General features: G+C 38.0%; 1 protein-coding gene across 1 annotated transcript in view; it reads left to right on the forward strand.

The window, feature by feature from the left end:
• itgav (integrin, alpha V) overlaps positions 1–18386 on the forward strand; it is a 63923-nt gene that overhangs the window by 19688 nt on the left and 25849 nt on the right. The window contains exons 4-11 of the mRNA XM_051958811.1: positions 1046–1160; positions 2773–2834; positions 3749–3797; positions 11944–12066; positions 13016–13060; positions 13819–13862; positions 14006–14062; positions 17144–17196. Coding sequence (XP_051814771.1) covers positions 1046–1160; positions 2773–2834; positions 3749–3797; positions 11944–12066; positions 13016–13060; positions 13819–13862; positions 14006–14062; positions 17144–17196 — 548 coding nt within the window. The remainder of the gene's footprint in view (positions 1–1045; positions 1161–2772; positions 2835–3748; positions 3798–11943; positions 12067–13015; positions 13061–13818; positions 13863–14005; positions 14063–17143; positions 17197–18386) is intronic.

Raw genomic sequence — 18386 nt, forward strand, 5'->3', positions numbered from 1 at the left:
TATTACACACACATGAAAATATTCCACAAAAAACGGCCATAATCCAACCTTTTACATCCAGATGACACAAGCCAGTAAACTATTTTGTCCAAAACATGTCCTGAAGTCGGTATAAAATCCCCGAATCGGTCGTTTTCAGGGAAATGCACCTCACGATGCGCGTCCAATATTCCCTGTATTTTTCGGCATTTTTTTAATTTACAAATAGAATATTAGCGATTTTTTGTACTGAAAACGGCTGGAATTGACTGAAGCTTGAAGTTAAAGTAGTGCAAAAATTTCTAATAAGGTGCCTTTGTGTGTAAATGTATATAAACATGTGTAGTATCAGCAAATAAATGCAAGGTGCATACGATAGCAGGTGCAAAGGTGAAGATATTTCCAGGTTCTGTAAAATGGCAGTGAGTAGATTAAAGTAAATTGATTTACGTTACTAGTAGATACTCAGTTCCAGAAACACTTCGTGTGAGTGTTTCTGTTTGGTTTTATTCTTATGTATTATCCCCATTGACTTCACTATTACGGTAAAGACCCTACAATAATAAATACTGTACCAAATGAACTTGCTAATTTAGAAATTAAAGTTAATACCCTACATAGTTATACACGGAAACCACATGAATCTAAAGAAGAAGAACCAGGCTCAGGGAGGGCAGACGTCTGCCTCGACCAGTCGGAGTGAGGGTCAAGGGAAAAGAGAAGAACGAAGCGGAGGCAGCAAACAAGAGAACAGCAACACTGAGGAGATTTTGGGTAACATTCAGACAGACTTTGGGAGCTTCCTGAGGCTTTGGCCCTGCAGTGGAAACACTAATCACGATTCTCTGAAGGAACTTTAACTTCTGGGAAAGTTCCTGGGCATGCGTTTGGTGGAAAAGCACCTTAACTGTAACTTCAACAACCAATTTAGAATGACTTTCCAGGGCAAATGTCTAAAGAGGAACTGCTAAATAACATCATTTCCCTCTCTGCTTACAGTAAAATGTATACTGAAGTGTTTGCTTTGAGTTTTTTGCTGTATGTTGAGTATTTGTGTGTTTTCCAGGCCTGTGCTCCTCTGTACCAGTGGTCGACCTTCGGCGTCTCTGAGCGTGAGCCGGTGGGAACCTGTTACCTCAAGAAGGGAGACAAAGTCGTCGAGTACTCGCCCTGCAGATCCTGTCAGTTCTTTTCTTTTGTTGGCCTTCTGTGTCTGACTCCTCTGCAGTTAATCGATGATTAATACTGAACCGTAGTAACTTTGGTTGAAAAGCTCCAAGTTTAAAGCCTGTTTAGTTCAGTAGTTTGTAGCATTACCTCATAGCAGAGTAAACCTTTACGCCACATTAACTGTCCAGCTACAACTTTACTGCTTTGGTTCACTCTCACAGCTCTCATACTGATCATTCAGGGTATTATTTACAGAGTGCCAGCTGTTAGAAGCCACTCTCTGCTCAGTAGACAGTTATATCTCACTAATTAACAGCATTAAACAGTTTGAATGTCAGATATTTCCTTCAGGGGTTGATCGAGGCTAAAGAACCAGAGCTATATGTAGGGGAGAATCAGATGACAACACTCCAAAGCCAAACTTTAACCACCACGTTGACTAATCAGTCCAGTCATAAGAACAAAGTGTTACCAGGAAGCTCGGTTTAACTGTGGTGACAGGAGCGTCTCTGAAAACATGCTAATCACAGAAGTCTTTACGTCGCATAAACTGGATTCTGATTGAGCCACATTCAGGAGGATTTGTTTTTGTTTGATTTTATCAATACTGACAAACTACAGTGAGTTTGAGAAGTGTCATTTTAATAAAATTTAATGGTAAATAACTTTAAAAATGTGGAGGAATGAAGAAATTAGTACTAGGTATCGCCCTATATGTTTTATTTTCTTTATGTTTTATACCGATGTTGGTTATTAGTAGTCCTGAAAGGCCGATAACTAATATTTGGGACCAATACACATTACAAGTAATGTTTTAACATCATGTGACAACAGACAGCTTGTTCTTCACAACTAGACTTCTTCATTAATAAGGGTGACTATAACTGAATATGTGAAATTGAATCAGGACACTTTTCTCTGTTTATGTGGGATCAGCTCACAAAAGTCTTTCCAAAAGGATTTAAAATTTGACAAACATGACTTCAAATTCTGTAAATTAGTCAAAACTTTTTCAAAATGGCTCACATTTTTTCAGAATGGTGAAAGAATCATCCAAAATGGCTGAAAATGTGACAGCAATGACTCGTAACATTTCCAAAATGAGTCACAATTCTCCAAAATTACCAAACGCTTTTCCAGTGCCTCCAAAAAATCTTTACACTAGTTAGAAAATTGTCGAAAATAACTTAGAAGTGGACAAAAATGTCACAAAATGTTTCCAGACTGACTCAGAATTCTCCAAATACTGTAAAATAGAAACAGGAATGATTAAATGAGGACCCTCTCCTCTCTCTGTGTTGAATCGACTCAGCTTGTCTACTGCTGTTCTTCTCTATTTTCTTAGTATTTCAGTGTTCTATCTCTTTTATTGTCCACTAAGGTCCAGATCTTACAGTTTAATTAATTATTGTTTTCCAGACTCTGTTTCAGGTTAATTTGAGGCTTCCTTCTCACTTAGCTGCTAGCCGTTAGCATAGCATTAGCCACTCTAAGAGAAGTTCATTTCCCTGTTTGTGTTTCTTGTTCAGTTTTTCCAGTCTCTGCTTGATGCTGCATCACACCTGATTATTTTTATTTGATTTTATATGTGATCTATTGTCACTCTTTTACTTCTCTGTTTAGCTGCCAGCTCACCTGAAGGGCAGGGATTCTGCCAGGCCGGCTTCAGCGCCGACTTCTTGAAGGTAGGAAACAAACACTGAAGCAGAACGTTCACTGCTTAACTGTGGAATCAGGTCAACTCACATTTATGTTACGTTAAACTTCATTCTTGTTGCAAATAGTAGAGTAAAGCAGCGGTCTCCAACAACCAGGGCGCACAGACAGAATAAAAACATTTTATTTTTATTTTAGTTCTGTCGGAGTCTGCAGGGTGTTTTATTTTGAAAAAAGATCAGGTTGTCTTCCCATCACTTCCATCTGTGCTTGTTTCCCACACAAAATAGTAGATGTCAGTGAGTAGACTAATTAAATTGAGTTGCTTGTGGATACTCAGGTCCAAACAGTTCGTGTGTGTGTTTCTGTTTGATTTTCTTCTTAGTATTTATTATCCACACTTAACTCAGTAGCTTTGATAAGACCCCGCAACGTTATATACTGTACCGGAGAAACAAAAACCCTTTATTTTTTATGTTGCTTCCAGTGGAGTCTGCAGGTTGTCTTATTTTGAAAATTTGCCACTTCCTTCTGTGCTTGTTTCCTGCATTTGCAATCTATCCCCCGCCAAAACTAATAAATCACAAACGTCTCCAGAGAGCTTCTTTGAAAAGAAGGAATGACTCGATACATGTTTAGCAATAAGAATACAATTAATTACAATTTAGGTTTGTAAAATAAAACCGGTCTGTGGTGAAAAAAAGGTTGGAGGCCGCTGAGTGTTAAATGTGACGCTGGATCAGGAAGTCAACAGTGTAGCGTCAGGTTCCACAGACTCTTGGGTTGGCGGCTGATCCCAGACCAGCAGTGCACGTTTCTCCATGTAAACATCACACATCTGGGAACAAGAACGTGTCCTCCACTGATCTGGAGGACTGAATAAAAAGTGAAAGCTACTAAACGCTTCTGATTTTCTCTCCCTTTATCCTTGTTGTGGCTTCAGAAGAACAACAAAGTGGTGGTGGGAGGACCTGGCAGCTTCTACTGGCAGGGTGAGTGTCGCACACACAGACCCACTATCTGAACGGCTTGTTGTTGCTGCAGCTTTGAAGCAGGTGTGGAGGCTCAAATGGAAACAGTTCCAGGCTGAACGGCTTCGTTTTCACTTCATCCGTCTGCTTTCACATTTCCACCAGCTGAAGGGCTCTGTGGCGTCTCACTATGAATAACAAACAGAGCCAGAGCGAGGATTCCCCCTGACAAAGCTGTGAGCCAGCTGGCTGACAGACTGATAGCAGGTCTCCATGTTCGGGGTTTCCCACAGGCCTTAGAGGACGCTTACCCTTTGTTAAAGCTTCAATAGAGCTTTTACTGTAGTCGTCTGCTCACAGGTTTCCTGTTTAGTGAAGGATTATGTTAGAATCTCACCAATGATTTACCAAGCTGTGTTTTTGTTCTTTTTTTAAATAGTAGTTAAACAAAACATCCCATATTCAGTGAACTTTGGAGGCGACTTTGTTGTTTGACAGCCAGGCGAACTGTTTTTATTATTCTTTATGCTAAGTAGGACAGTTCTAATCTCACTGAGGACATACTGAGCTGTTTTTGTTCTTTATTTTATATTAGTTAAACAAAACATCCTATATTCAGTGACGACACAAGCAAGACAAAAAAAGACGCAAAACAACAAAATGATACACAAAACAACGAATAAAGCAAAACACATGATGACAAAGAATGCAAGCAAGACTAAAAGGAAACATAAAATAACAAAAACAAGGAATGAAACAACAAAAAACATGTCCATAGTAGTTTAAATCAATCCGCTGGACTTTAAGAAAGTTCCTTGCAGACGTTTCACCTCTCATCCAAGAGGCTTCTTCAGTTCTGGTGGTGGTTGGTGTTGCCTCAGCTTTTAAACCTCTGTGAGGTGTGTCCACGGCTATTATTCCAACGACCAATACCAAAACTCATCTGACTATTCAACGATGGTGGTTGTGAGTATCGGTGGGGGTCGTTTCTTAAAGTCCAGTGGATTGATTTAAACTACTTTGGATAACCATGACCTGGATGAATGAGAACCTACACAGACAACAAAAACATGAGACAAATGACAAGATGGACAAAAAAACAAAAAAACAAAATATTGTCTTGTTGTTGCAAAAATGAGTAACAAATGAGACACAAAATGACAAAAACAACACACAAAACAACAAAAGCGAAAAACAAAATGACAAAAAATTAGACAAATGACATGAAACAAAACAAAAAAGACAATAAATGTGACAAAAAAGTTACAAAGCTGCAAAAAAAACTGGACAAACGAATAAACGAGATAATAAAAGAAACAAAATGACAAAAAATGTACACAAAACAGCAAATAAAGCAAAACACAAGATGACCAAAATGACCAAAAAAGGGCAAAAAACACAGCTGAGACAAAAAGGAAATGCACGAGACAAACGACAAAAGTCAGACAAAAAAAAGACAAACAACAAAAACAAGACAAATATTTCAAAAACGAGGCGCAAAACCACAAAGAACAATGAGCAATCTAATATTTCACGTTATGATCGAAACAACTTGTCATGGTCTAGAAATGATTTTGCATTTATAGTTTTACAAATTTACAATCTGCAGTTAATGTCGTCTCTGGAATTTTCATACTTTACAAAGTCGTCTTGCGGGCCGGATTGGACCCTCTGGAGGGCCGGTTTTGGCCCACAGGCTGCATGTTTGACACCCCTGATCTAGAGGTTTAGTAGGTGTGTTTACCTCGGTTCTATCTTTGTTTAAAATGCTACACTTTGCCAGTTAGCGCTTAATTGAGGCTGATGGGAATGTCGGTAGTTTCAGGATTATAAAAGGGTGTAAAGCACCAGAGTTGTTAAATTCATCCTGAGAGACAAAAAAGCAAACATGCCACAAGATGTCTGCTGCTACCAGAACAAACACCAAACATCTAACTTAAAGTCCAGCTTTGGCAGAAAGCAGTGAAGCTGTTTGTGTGTTGTCGCTGACGACACGACGAGCCGCTGGTCTGGACTTTCTGCTCGGTGGTTTCTGAAGCTGCTGGCTCAGCATGAGCAGGTCGTGTTGAGTCACTGTGGCGTCTCTGTGGAGAAACATCGGCTAGAATCTTAGGAATATTTCTGGTGCTGTGACCCTCATCAGCACATTTACTCACTTTAGCAGGTAGTTTCCATTTTATTTTGCACATAAACATCAATACAGAGTTAATATAATGTACTGTATGCTGCTTTTTTGACAGCTGTAGTTATTTTTGAAATTCAAACTTTACATAAAAACACAAGTTTATAAAATCGAACACTTTAAAGTCATGTTTTCTTGTCACATATCAGATGTTGGACTTGTTTCAGCTTCATTTACCTCCTCAGAGGCTGAACAGTGAATCTGGATTTGTGTATCAGAACAGTTTTACTTCTTCCATTAATCCTCTCAACGTTTATCTGGTGATGCTTTGGAGCGGCTTAACTAGGTGTTGACCAATTTGTTTGTGTTTTTACAGACGATACCTGTTGTTCATTAAAAAAATAATAATAAAAGGAGACAGATATTTAGAGCCACTACGCAGAATTAGTAAAATATGAACCATTTTTTAAAGAAAACATAAATGATTAAAGCAAATACAATAACTTTGTCTGACCACTAACCCTAAATGAAAGAAAAGTTTTAACATATTTTCTAAAAAAAAAAAAAAGGACGATATTTAACTAAATTTGCCACAGCATGTAAACTTATGGACATAACTGTACATTTGTGATTAAAAAGAAATTTCTCGCATCATAGTAACACAAATTTGGTTGAAATTCCACTGTTTGTTTATGTTTTATATACAATTTTAACTAGCTCTCACCAAAAACTTATGTTTTTCTATGCGTTTACCTATATTTATGGTTTATATGTAGTTTCTAACTGGTTTCTTAGTATTTTTCCTTTAGTGTTGTTAAATATGATAAGAGATAAACCAAACAGACCACAGAGTTTTGACTACAGATGGATAAAAATGTCTGTATTGTAGTCAAATGTGCTTTTTTAATCTCCAATTGGTTAGGAGAAATCCAGATAATCCAAAAAAATAAAAATAAAACCTGATGAAAATAAAACCTGAATAAATGCTAAATATTGGCTAAATATCAGTTAACACCTGTTACAATATAAATTTGTTTCAGTTACCTTCATCTGGAAAAGCTTTAACCAAAAAATGCTGAAACTTTGATAACTCAGTTGTTCCTCGCTGATTTTTCTGTGCAGCCTGGATGTCACATTATTTCTAAATTTATTTAATGTAACTACAATTGGTTAAAAAAGTCTAGATAATCCCAAATTTAAAAAAAAAATCAAAAAAATGCTAAATATTTTATATTAAAGTATCTAAAACTACCTTCATCTGGAGCAGCTGTAACAGTAAAATGCTGCTTGAAACTTTGATAATTCAGGATTAATAATAACGATTCATTTTATCGGAAAATGGTTAGCGTCAGCATGTCAGGAGCAGAAATATTTAACTACAGCTGATGCTGCATTTCTTTCTGCAACCAGATCTTACTTTTTATGTGTTTATGTCCTGTTTCTTGCTCATTTTGCTGTGCAGCCTGGATGTCAAATTATTTCTAAATGTATTTATTTTATCTGGAAAGAGTTGAAAAATGTCCCTATAAACCAAAAAAATCTGAAAAATGCTAAATATTGGATCCAGTAATCAGTAGGGCTGGACCCGAATATCCCGACTATCCGGATATTCGTTTGCTACGGCACTATCCGGATATTAATTTGGTATCCGAATATTCGCATATTCGGAATTCAGTATTCGGAAAGAACATGCAGCGTTACTGTCTTCCCTCCGCCTTCTGCCCACATCAGCTCATCTCGTCCTGTGATCACATAAAGATATACACATATGTCTATCACATATGTCTATAACATATACACATATGTCGATGTGATCACCCCCTCCTCCCCCCAGATGGAAATGTTTGGAGCTCGTCTCTTTTCTGCGCCTTCGGCCCTTTTCGGCTCATCCCGCCGTGCTCTTCGGCTCATTTCGGCTCCTCCATTCGTGTTTCTTACCACCACCCGAATGGCTGGGTTGCTGCCGACTCTGAAGTCACGCTTCACTTCGTTGCATAAACACAAGACAAGATGCTGAAGACCGGTGTTTGGGAATTCTTCAGTTTAACTAAAGACTGAACGAGGGCAAAATGTGGACCCGGGAGACCAGACGAACGGATCCGACTATTCGGGCCGTCTCCGAATATTATACTAAAGTTTAATAATCAGATGTCACACAAACAGTCGTTGACATGAGTGAAATACTAAAATGTAGAGCTGCAGGATATTAAAAACTGACATTGTGATGTTTAATTTTTCTGCAATATATCAAGATTTGAATAAAAAAATACAGAAATATCGACTTAAATGTCTATTTGGAAAGAGTGATTTTCTAGGGAGTGGATCTGCTCAAAAATAAAACCTCATTTTACAAACAGCTGTTTGGAACCTTCGTCATTGGGTGTAACACTGGCAAAGTCTCTGGTAAAATTTTTTTTTTTCCAACCTTTGGATGGCATTCAGTCTGACTTTGTAGAGCTACAAAACTCATATTATTTCTTCAGGCTCTGGCAGTGACAACAATCACAAGAAACTGTTGACAGAATGCAAATTCTTGGTCAATATTGTGTTTTCTAGAGCTGAAATGCTTAATTTTTGCCGCCAAATCTTTATTTTCAGAGTTTCTAACCTGTTTTCTGCTCATTTTGCTGTGCAGCTTGCCGGTCAACAACTCTCACAAATCAGGAAAAGATCTCTGTTTATCTAAGAGCCCTCAAATTTTTATAAAATATCTTCTATCAGAGAGGCTAAAATGAGAATTGTGGAAGTTTCTTAAAGTATCAAGCAGCAAAAAACGTTTTAACATGATGTGTTTGAGGTAATTGAAATGTCAAAATAATATATTGTGCCGCCCTAGTGACAGAAAAACAAAAGAAAAACACCATTGCAGCATTCTGGAAGATTATTATGTAATTTTCTGGTCATTTCCTTTTGCATAAACTGACCTTGTGCATGAAGTACATTTAGAAGATCAGCTGTTGCACCAGAGTGTTTCCACTGAAGAGATTATTATTAATGTTATGAAATAAGCTAACAAATGTAACCATCTAAACAGGAGTGCACCTGAACATTCTTCTTCTTGTTGGCTGCTGCTTGAAGTATGTTTTTCTTAATTAATGAATCTTTTTTTCTCTATAAAACCTTTACAATGGTATTTTCTAGAGCCCAGTGTGAGATAACCAAGTCATGTCAAGTCATTGTAGAGGCTTAAAAACACATTAAAAATGTTACTTTTTTAAATTAAAAAATATATATATTTCTTTTGTCGTTCTGAAATAAGCACCAAATACACATTTCTGGCTTATTTAGCTTATTTAAATGGTCTATAATGGTGTTTAAAACTACACCAGAGTGCTTTCCAGTAAAAAAAATAACACCATGGTAGCTTTATGAGATAAGCTACCAAGTTTTAATATTGCACTAAATACTACTTTGCTAGGCAATAATATATAATAGGTTCATGTAGAAAAGCTGAGGCCAAACAGTGTTTTTAATTATGGCGATAGAAATGACAAATATAACTGAGAACCTCTCTATGATTACTTCTGATTAGTTTGTGGCTTATTTAGATGCTTTGCGTGTTCTGGAGTGTGTTTTCAACATTCTCTTTTGCTACTCATACTAATTATCAGCACAGCTGCTGCAATTTTTTGCAATTTTATTATTATATTAAAATTAGTTTGATCTGAAACATTTTCATGCGACAGAAATAGAAGGTATCTGTAGTCAGACGAACGCTTTTTCACTGCACTATACAGTATGGTTGGGAATTCTCCATTTGCTATTGAACTTTTAAACTTTAATGTGGTAAAAAGCCCCACAAAGCTCTTCTTATGTGGATATAAAACTGCTGAATTTAAAGATGCAACATTTTTAATTTGCCATTTGGGTGCAAACGGGCATTCTCTGCACACTGGGATTGTTGTGCAGGCTCTGCTGGAGTCGAGTAGAAACACCCAATCACAACAGGAAGTACAACCTTCAAAAACACCCCAAAAGATTACTAAAAGATGAAATACCAAAATACACCCTGTAAACAATTTAAAGCATGAAGAATGAAACGTGCTGAAAAATCTGCACTGTTCTTTGAAATGGTTCCATTAGATATTAGTAGGGGGGCAAATACTTTTTCACAGCAGTGTACACTATGGTTGGGGAGTGTTCCCTTACTATTGAACTTTTACACTTTAATGTGGTAAAAGGACCCACAAAGCTCCTCCTGTGTGGATTTAAAGCTGCTCACGTTACAGCCTGAAGATAAGCAAATGTATTAAAACATCTGTACTGTACTTTTAAATCATCAAAATGCAAACAAATACAGGGAAAAAAGCTAAGAGACCTTGACTTGTAGCCGACTCATGGCTGGACTGCGTCATGCATCAGCAGCCCCTTTAATGTTTTAATGACCAGGTGAGGTCCAGGCGTGCTGTGTGCAGACGCTGTGTGTGTTGGTGTGTGTTTGTGTAGCTGCAGTGTGTCGTAATCCCTGCGTTTGGAGGGTGTGACGGCGGCTGCATCCCCAGCGCTGAGTCAGTCCACACATGTTCCTTTCCCAGTATGGCGAGGCTCTTCCTGCGCCGCTCTGTCGGCCTAATTATTACTTCCTGTCGAGTCAACACTCACAATTACACAACCAACCACACACCCAAACACACACAGCGACACACAGCTCTGCTTCTGATTAGACAGCTGTTAACGCTGCGTCTCTGTGGCTCCTTTAATTACAACTTTGCTGCTTTTTTTCTAAACCCAAATGTGCATCAGCTTGTAAACAAACTGGTGTAAAATCTGAGTTTTTTTTTTAAAAAGTTCTTTACGTTCTGTTTTACTGTTGTGTTCCTTTGTATTGTTCTCTGGGAAGTTTAGGTTGATTCTCTTTGCTTTTATTGCATGTGCTGTTTGTTTCCTTGTTCTCTAAGGGTTCTTTCCTTTTTTTGATTGTTCTAAATTTCCATCCTTGTTCTCTTTGTTTCTTTAAGGGTTCTCTTCTTCTTTTTTTTATTTGTTCTTTATTTCCCTCCTTGTTCTCTTCAGTTCTTTTCCCTTCTCACTACTCTTCCCTCCTTGTTTTTTTTCTTGACCTCCTCTGTTATCTCCTTGTTCTCTTGATCTATAAAATTATTCTCCCGTTCTCTCCTTGTTCTTCTTCTCTTTCCCATAAAGGTTCTCTTCTTGTCCTTCTGTTGTTCCCTTGTACCTATTTTATCTTCTTGTCTTTTCTCTAAAGTTCTTCTGCTCATTTTGTTCACCTCTCTTCTGTCCTCTTCATTTCTGGTTCTCTTCTTGTTTTCTTTTCTGTAAAGGTTCTCTTTATGTTTTCTCCTTGGTTCCTTTTCTCTCAGGGTTCTTTTTTGATTCTCTCCTTGTTCTCTTCTTGCTCTTCTCTCCTCTGTTTTTGTTCTTTTTTTTCTGCTGTTCTCTTCTTGTTCTGTCCTGTCTTTGCTGTAAAAGTTCTTTCTTTGTTCTCTTTAGTTCTCCTCTGTTCTGTTGTTGTCTTCTCTTCTCTCCTTGTCTTCTCTTGTTCTCTGTAAGAGTTTTTTCTTTGTTCTCCTTTACCTTCTTGTTCTCTTTTTCTAAAGTGTCTCTGCTCTTCCTTTTCACCTCTCTACTATCCTTGTTATTTCTGATTCTCCTCTTGTTCTCCTCTGTTCTCGTCTGCTTTTCTTCTTGTTCTCTGGACCTCTCTCTTTGTTCTCGTTATTTTTTGTGTAAAGGTTGTCTTCGTATTCTTGCCTTGTTCTCTTTTGCTCGAAGGGTTTTTTAATTTTTTGTCTTCTGTTCTTTCATTTTCTCTTCTTGTTTTCTCCGCGTTCTCCTCTCTTCTTTTCCTTGTTGTCTATCTCCCATCTCATCTTCTGGGTTCTCCTCTTCTTGTTGTCCTCTGTTCTCTTCTGGTATCTCCTTATTCTTCTCTTGTACTTTCTGCTTTTTTGTCTTCATTCTCCTCTCTTCTCTCAAGTTCTCTCCTTATTTTCTTCTTGTTCTCTCCATGTTCTCCTCTCTTTATTCTGTCTCTCACCTCTTCCTCCGGGTTCTCTAACGTTCTCCTGCTCTTGTTCCCTTTAGGCCAGCTGATTTCCGATGACGTCGCCGAGATCTTCGCCCGCTTCGATAGAAAATACATCACCCAGTACTCAAACACCATGGCAACCAAGTCAGCCGGCGCCCAGTATGACGACAGTTACCTCGGTAACCACACACACACACTAACATCTGTACGACACACGGGTGAAGCTCCGATCACAGCTGGACGACACGAAGGTTTCATCCACAGGTTTCCTACAAATGATGATGATATTGAAGAATCTTCCAGGAAATACTTTGATCGGTTCCGTAAAGGTTTAGCTTACCAAAATCCAACAAAAAAATAATACAGAAGGCTGTTTTATTCTGTTGTAGGTAGGTTCAGGTTGGTTCATCTGTTGTGTGTGTTCTGACTACAAGAACAGCCACTGCAGAACCTTTATCAAGACCGTTTTTAGAGAAGAACTCCAGGATCAGTACCTGGAAAAAAAGAGTGTCGACAGTGATTGGTCCAACTTGGAGAGAACAACATGATCCTGAACCTGAAGTTCTCCATACAGACTAGCAAACCTCTACTGTTATTATCCCGTATTGCTCATTGAAATCATGCTAAGTCCAGGAACTACGTGTCATCGTTTGACGCATTCACAGCTGTTGGATTCTGCTCTACAGTGGAAACAGAAATGCTGAAAAAGCCGATAACTTGACTCCTCCTTTGGTGAAAAGATGTTGTGTCCTCCAAAAAAGTGTCGCTTTTAATCAAAATTCAAAGTGAGACCACTTAAAACAGCTGACTAGAAACGAGTCATGTTGTTGAGCCTGTCCTAAAACGTCACGACCAGCAAATTTGAGGCAACAAAACAAGCAGGCTAACAGGCTAAATAAGCTAACCATGGTTCAGCATTAAACCTAAACGCGTGTGAAGCCTCCAGAGAGCAGCCAGACTCTGAAAGTTTACGGTGAAGCTGTCCGGCTGTTTTTGTGGAAAGCATAAACAACAAACACAAATTCTCACTCAAAGCAAAGGTTTATGTATCCTTAAGCATTCCGATAAAGACGGAGAACATGTGGTTTTTAGTTTAACTGAGTGAGTCCTCGTCTTTGTGTTCATCAGGATACTCTGTGGCTGTCGGAGACTTCAACGACGATGGGAAAGAAGGTAAGAAGAGGGTGATTCAAATGCTCCTGACCTCTAAATACCATTTCTCTGAGTGGCCAACGTAAAGAAATCTGGTAAAATGAAGAAAAAATCTAAACAGCGGAAGAATTTCCTCAGAGACTTCCTCAGTTTATTCTGTATTTACAAGTATTTTATTTATTATTGGTTCAGATTATCAGCTAAATTAAATGCTCTGTTAACATGCAGTAACTTCTTTGTCATTTATTTAGCAAAAATGTGACATGAATGAACAGTTTTGGATTTGGGATTGTTCAGAAACCACCCCTGAAGTTAATAATACTGTACAATCTCAGTGTTATTTTGTATTATAGGCAGATAATGTAGTACTTTATATACTTTACTCAGGGTTTTAATCTCTAATAGGTAAATAACTCAGGTAGAATCATACTGTAAATAACATGATAGGGTCTCAACTCCAGTATTTAATCTAGTCAAATCATAATCTTTTTTACTTTCAGTGTAATAGCTGCTGTTTTAGAAATACTGTATAAAAAAAACGGTGACGTGACTTATCTTGACTTGTCCATATCGCATTGATCTGATCTGTAGAAGATTACGATGGTCTTTTTTTTTATTTAGATTTGATAGATTAAAAAGTCATCAGTTAATAGAAAAAAATATTTAGTTTAGTTTTTTTTTTTTTTTTTTTTTTTAGCCAAAAATAAAAAATAATTTTCAGCTCCACCCCAGACTAGTCAGAGTTTTGAAGACCTTTCTGTCTTTTCTCGCCTCCGCAGATTACGTGACCGGAGTACCGAGGGGCGACAAAGCACTCGGTTATGTATGTATTAAAACTTCAGATTTTCGCCTCTCCACTCTGGGGAAAAATACAACTTTCTGAATTTTAAAACTGTCAGTGATAAGTTTTTGAAGCGGTTGGTGTGAAACTCATCTTTCGTTCTCTGTTGTGCTTTAATCTTTCAGGTGAACATCTTCAACGGCCTCAACATGGAGTCAATGCTCAACTACACCGGCACCCAGGTGAGCAGCAGGACAGCAGAGAGTCCCATCAGCGTCAGGACAAATAAAAAACATCAAATAAAGCAAGTTAAATAATGTTAAAAAAAAAGGTGGAACTTAGCAAAATGATACAGTGCAACATCTGGACTTATTCTCCAGGAAGGTAAGCATTTAGACACATTTTATATTAGCTGTTAATTCTACTGTCAGGTAGCACAGCAATGCATTATAGAGGTCTCCTGAACAGGCATATACTGTGAAATATGTTCACCTCTCATAAATTACAGTGCCAAGATGTGGTGTGGCTGATATTAATATATATATGTGTGTGTGTATATAACAGTCAAGGTGCAGCGGTATTTATCTTTGTGATTTATTACAGAATTAAAGGAGTAGCAATCAGTATTTGGTATTCTCTGATGCTTTAGCCATGGTTTGGTCCAATATTCTCTGATGCTTTAGCCTTGGTTTGGTCCAGTATTCTCTGATGCTTTAGCCCTGGTTTGGTCCAATATTCTCTGATGCTTTAGCCCTGGTTTGGTCCAATATTCTCTGATGCTTTAGCCTTTGTTTGGTCCAATATTCTCTGATGCTTTAGCCTTTGTTTGGTCCAATATTCTCTGATGCTTTAGCCCTGGTTTGGTCCAGTATTCTCTGATGCTTTAGCCCTGGTTTGGTCCAATATTCTCTGATGCTTTAGCCTTGGTTTGGTCCAGTATTCTCTGATGCTTTAGCCCTGGTTTGGTCCAATATTCTCTGATGCTTTAGCCTTGGTTTGGTCCAGTATTCTCTGATGCTTTAGCCCTGGTTTGGTCCAATATTCTCTGATGCTTTAGCCCTGGTTTGGTCCAGTATTCTCTGATGCTTTAGCCATGGTTTGGTCCAATATTCTCTGATGCTTTAGCCCTGGTTGGGTCCAATATTCTCTGATGCTTTAGCCATGGTTTGGTCCAATATTCTCTGATGCTTTAGCCCTGGTTTGGTCCAATATTCTCTGATGCTTTAGCCATGGTTTGGTCCAATATTCTCTGATGCTTTAGCCCTGGTTTGGTCCAATATTCTCTGATGCTTTAGCCATGGTTTGGTCCAATATTCTCTGATGCTTTAGCCCTGGTTTGGTCCAATATTCTCTGATGCTTTAGCCCTGGTTTGGTCCAATATTCTCTGATGCTTTAGCCCTGGTTTGGTCCAATATTCTCTGATGCTTTAGCCCTGGTTTGGTCCAATATTCTCTGATGCTTTAGCCCTGGTTTGGTCCAATATTCTCTGATGCTTTAGCCCTGGTTGGGTCCAATATTCTCTGATGCTTTAGCGCTGGTTTGGTCCAATATTCTCTGATGCTTTAGCCCTGGTTGGGTCCAATATTCTCTGATGCTTTAGCGCTGGTTTGGTCCAATATTCTCTGATGCTTTAGCCTTGGTTTGGTCCAGTATTCTCTGATGCTTTAGCCATGGTTTGGTCCAATATTCTCTGATGCTTTAGCCCTGGTTGGGTCCAATATTCTCTGATGCTTTAGCCCTGGTTGGGTCCAATATTCTCTGATGTTTAGCCATGGTTTGGTCCAGTATTTGTTGGTGTTTAGCTATGGTTTTAAAAAATATAATATGAAGCCAACTGAGACTAGAATAGAAAAGTAAGAAATAATACAATTTTGCATGGTGTTAAATAGTGCAAAATTGATTTGTCTTGTGCGATATTACTTTACTATATTAGAGTGATTCCACTGTTGAAACCCAAAAAATATTATAAAGAGCACTTCCTCATTTAAGCTTGGTGCAAGAAAATATGTGAAGTGAGAGAATCTGAAAAATAGTTTGTGTTGTTCTTTAATTTTAATTTTCTTCTGATACAATGTGAGGAAACCAGGTCCAGATTAGATCGTCTCAAGGTCCAGAGGAGCATGAAAACACTGAGCTGAAGTGAAAATATAAACTAGTGGTAATGGGTGAGAGAGATGGGGGAGGGCTGGGAGGGAAACAGAGGCTGTCATCAGCACAGATAATGACAGAGTTCCTCCATAACTCTCCCTCTGAACCCACCCAACTCTCTTTTATCAGCTTCCTGCTCCTCTCTTAGAAGATCTTAGTATTTCGGTCTAACCTGTTCCTCCTTTACATCTTTAGTTAAGCTTCTTGTCCATCGCTATCTTTTCTCTCACCTCTGATGTCACGTCCGACTTGTAGTTTTAGCTCATAAGCTGCTGATTCACAGTTTTCGCAGTGACTTAAATCTTCCTGAATCATCTGTTTTGTTTTCTGGATAATTATGGTTTCTGCTCGAGCCACAACGTTGACTCAGGTTATCTGCAGACTCTAGAAGATTAAAAAATCCTAAAATGGGCCTCAAAATGTCTTATTTTAAATCACAATTCATTTCTCCACCCATTAGAAATCATAAAAGCAAATATGTATTTGACATTTTACACATATTTGTTGTTATTATTGCGGATTTCATGTGAATTTTACTTAAATCTGCCAAAATTAGTCACGTCAGGTTTTGCTTTTCACTTAAAAAATGTTGTTTTATGTAATTAGGAACCTAGTTTATTTCAGTAAACATATTATTGTATTTTAACAAATCTAAATATGGTTTTACATGTTCGTTATGGACATGCATGTCAATATTGGAAAACATCTGGATTATTTTTGACACAAATATCACCCAGCTCTAATGTGAATGAGAGAAACAACATTAAGATTCTTTTTTGAGGGGTTTAATAAAGTCTTTAAAAGCATTGAATTTGATTTCCAGGAGCAGCAGAGTGAAAGTTGTGGAGTTTACACTTTGATTTAGTAACTTTCATACATGGAAAAGACTAAAACTTGCTGAAAATATCTGCAAAATCTCTCTCATTACCTGTCAGTAGCTTTAAGGACAAAGAACAGGAATGAGTGATCTCGAATTAAAGACAAAATATCATTACAACTCTTGTTTTCAGAATGTGAGAATCTATTCTGAATCTTACTGTGACACCAAGAACTGAATGAAATATTGTAGAAGATTCCAGTCCCTTCTAAAAGTCAGTGGCTGTGATTGGATAATGCAGAATGAAACTTGAATAACACCTTTGTTAACTCATTATTTTCTCTTTCTGCCTCGTAGATGGCTGCCTACTTTGGACATTCAGTCGCTGCTTCTGACGTTAACAACGACGGGTAAGTCTTCTCCCTGCATTCGGTCCACTAACGGATTAGATTTTGTGCTGCTAGAACTCCTGGCTGCTGAAATTAAAGGCACATGAGGACTTTTATAACCTCAGTTGTCCTCCGGAGCTGCAACTTCCTCACGCTGCCCTCCTGACACCTCCAGCTTTGAAGGGCTTCTAAGTGAAACCAGATTGAAGATCAGAGTTTGTAGATGAGTTTTGATGTCACTGCTGGAACGAAGCTGCAAAAGAGCAGTTTTTAGCTCATCAGAATGGAAGAAGGTAGACATGTTTAGTCTTTATGGATGAAAAGAGCTCTTGTTTAAATGAAAACAGTGTGCAGGAAATAAAAAAAAGAGATGAAGGATGCTGAAATCCTGCCAGCTGACCAACTTCAGTGAGAAAAAGGTCCAAATGTTGGATTTTAGGATTCTGTCTTTCTGCCAATTCTAACTTTGTGGATCCTCCTGAGCCAAATAGACACAATTTAAGAAAAAAATTATGGCAGCTTTAAATAAACAAGCACCTAATCCACCAGTAGCAGTGGTCATAAAGTGCACTGTGCATTATTGTAAACCTTGGCTTTGATTGATTGTTTTTTTTTATTTCAAATCAGCTTCTGACATTATCAAAATCAGACAATTTACGAGTGATTTGAAAAGGGGATGGATGAAGCAACGCTTATAAATTCCAACCCCTCACACACCACCAGACTTCCAGGCCCATTACACTTCAAACCCACACCACTCCCCCTTTGAACACTGAAACATCTCCATTAGAACAATGGTGTCAATCCTCATTCTTTTAGGTAGATGCACAATACATCGACGCAGATCCTTGAGCATCTACTTATGCTAATACATACCAACAACATACAATGTTATACAAACACATTTTGTAAAAAACGCTTGAAAATATATTGAGTCTTTATACATGAAGTCTCAGCCAAGTCTAAAAGATTTTTTTAAACTTATTTATTGGTGTTTAGTACTCGTTTAGTCTTATATACACTTGTGTTTCTCCCCCTGGTTTTGTCCAGTATTAACTGTTTTTTACTCCTTGTTTGGTCTGATGTTCTCTGATGTTTTAGTCTTGGTTTGGTCCAGTATTTGCTATCGTTCAGAACAAATGTTTATTGGTGTTTTTTGCCCAGTTGGGTTCAAGATATATTCTAATATTCGGTGTTGTTTTTGGTCCAGC

The sequence above is a fragment of the Acanthochromis polyacanthus genome, chromosome 14 (genome assembly GCF_021347895.1).
Source record: "Acanthochromis polyacanthus isolate Apoly-LR-REF ecotype Palm Island chromosome 14, KAUST_Apoly_ChrSc, whole genome shotgun sequence".
Classification (NCBI taxonomy): domain Eukaryota; kingdom Metazoa; phylum Chordata; class Actinopteri; family Pomacentridae; genus Acanthochromis; species Acanthochromis polyacanthus.